Genomic DNA, 2,287 nt, shown 5'->3' with positions numbered 1-2,287 from the left:
CTGCTGAGTCATTAAGAGCTTTTTCATTCAAACCTTGTTGAGTGCCTTTTTTCCCCCCATGTATTGTTGGTTGGATTTAGACTCATCACTAGTGATGTTTCATTACAGCACATTACAGGAATAGCAGCCAGTAAAATTCTGCCAAACTGAAGATAAGGGAAAAAAACCAAACCTCCTGCAGCTCAGATGAGTGATTTGTCTTTATAGAAAAGACCTGAAGGAGTGGCTTCCTCTGAATGTCCACAGCTGACCTCCATAAGTTCACAGCCTATCTTTCCAGCCAGCCCAAAACTGGACATGGTGTGGGCCACACCATGTAAATAAGATTATTCAACTTTGCAAGGCTTAGGACAGTGCTCACAGAGCAGGGTGTCCAACAGCCTAACCCAGGAGTGAGCACAGCAATCCCAGGGCTGTGAAAGGAGCGCCTTGGGAGCTGGACCATGCTTTGGTTTGTTGCTTAAGTCTGATCAAATATGTTTGCAGCACTCAGTTGTAAGAAGGGAAGTGGCCTGAGTAGCTAAAAATCCATTCTATAAATTTACTGTACACAAAGGTGTGGGTTAAAGGATTCAAAAACCCACCTCCCATGAGCAGGGACACCTTCCACTATCCCAGGTTGCTCCAAGCCCCATCCAACCTTGAACTTGCAGGGATCCAGGGGCAGCCACAGCTTCTCTGGGCACCTTGTGCCAGGGCTTCACCACCCTCCCAGGGAAGAATTTCTTAATAATGTCTAATCTAAACCTTCCATCTTTCAGTTTAGAGCCATTCTCCCTTGTGCTGTCACTCCATGTCCTGTACAAAGTCCCTCTCCAGTTCCTGGAGCCCCTTTAGGCACTGGAAGAGCCTTCTCTTCTCCAGGTTGAACAGTCACATAAACCTGTATTCTGTGTTTTCTGAGAAGTAGCTGTAACACCCTAATAGCCAAATTTCTCTAAAAATCCTTCAAAATACCCTGAAACACCATGATTGTCAAGCACAGGGATTTTTTCTGTTGACACACCTTTTCTGACACCTTGCTATATCACTCCAGCTTGGAAAACCACACAACATCTGGCTGCCTGTACATCCCACACTGATGTGACAGTGAGTGGGAAGCAGCTGCTGAGCCTTGTCTTACATGGGATTGTCTGTTAGGAAATCCAGAGGGAGGCTGGATTTGTTGCTTCACCAATCCAGTGTGACCGGTGTTCTGAGATTCCTCCTTGCCATACATGCTGAAATGCTGAATGAAGAGCTTCTCTTGAATGTGATCTGTGTTGTGGTAGCTCCTAAGCTAGGCTTTTGGCCATTCCAGTGTGGTTGATTCCCTGCTGTGTGTCCCACGGGGACATGATGCCTTGTGTGCCTGTGGCATGTGAGTGATAGGGCTGTGTGCTCTGGCCCCAGCCCGAGCTGTTGGCACAGGGCTGTGCTCTGCCAAGCCATGTGGAAAAGCTGGCCCTGAACACAGGCACTGGGCAGATGACTGATTGTTTCCTCTGGAAACAAATGGAATCACTCAAATGAGGGAGCAACTGGTGAGGGAGGGCTGCTTATTGTAACAGAGCTAATTATGTGGAAAAAACAGCCATGGGAGCAGGGAGGGCTTAAGGGTGAATAAACATATTTGATGGTTAAGTGGACAAAAAAGTGAGTTGGTGAAAGCTTCCAGTTTTGTTTTTTCAGGGTTGGATTGAGATCGTTGGCTGTGCTGATCGTTCCTGCTATGACCTTTCCTGCCATGCCCGTGCCACCAAAGTTCCTCTCATAGCTGAGAAGCATCTCAAAGAACCTATATCCTTTCAGAATAAACCAGCTTCTTCTCAAGTGGACAGGGAGATGTCTTGGAGATCTGCACAGCTCTATTTCAAGTTACATCTGTCTATTTAACAGGGAAACCTACAACTACAGGCCAGCATGACTTTGGGAGGTGACCTGGAAAGAATTGAGCATTTGTTACTCCTTTCCTCTCTTGGAGGGAAGTTCCTTCATCCAGTAGTGGAGGAGATGTCTTTGTGTTGTGTAGCAATTAACTTAGATGTAATGAAGGAACCAGGCCCTGCTTTCTGTCCTCACAAGCTCCTTAACAGCCTTGCACAGAACAGTCAACATTGTTCAGTTTGAGGCAAATAAGGGAGCCATTGGCAAAGCTTACAAGAAGGATGCCAAGGTGGTGATGGAATACCTTTCCATGTGTGATGAGTGCTACATCAGCGAGATGGAGCAGCTGCTCAACGAGAAAGGGTGAGCTCTGTGTGTGTGGTACCTTCCTCTGACCTTGATGTGGTCCCCCAAGAGCTGC

General features: G+C 47.0%; 1 protein-coding gene across 1 annotated transcript in view; it reads left to right on the top strand.

Moving 5' to 3' along the window:
* GARS1 (glycyl-tRNA synthetase 1) overlaps positions 1–2,287 on the top strand; it is a 21,287-nt gene that overhangs the window by 11,608 nt on the left and 7,392 nt on the right. Inside the window, exons 10-11 of the mRNA XM_031059741.1 lie at positions 1,672–1,779; positions 2,084–2,229. Of these exons, the coding sequence (XP_030915601.1) occupies positions 1,672–1,779; positions 2,084–2,229 (254 nt within the window). The remainder of the gene's footprint in view (positions 1–1,671; positions 1,780–2,083; positions 2,230–2,287) is intronic.

The sequence above is a fragment of the Geospiza fortis genome, unplaced genomic scaffold, assembly GCF_000277835.1.
Source record: "Geospiza fortis unplaced genomic scaffold, GeoFor_1.0 scaffold182, whole genome shotgun sequence".
Taxonomy (NCBI): Eukaryota; Metazoa; Chordata; class Aves; order Passeriformes; family Thraupidae; genus Geospiza; species Geospiza fortis.
Note: the sequence above shows the minus strand (reverse complement) of the source record. Positions and strands in the feature narration are given on the sequence as shown.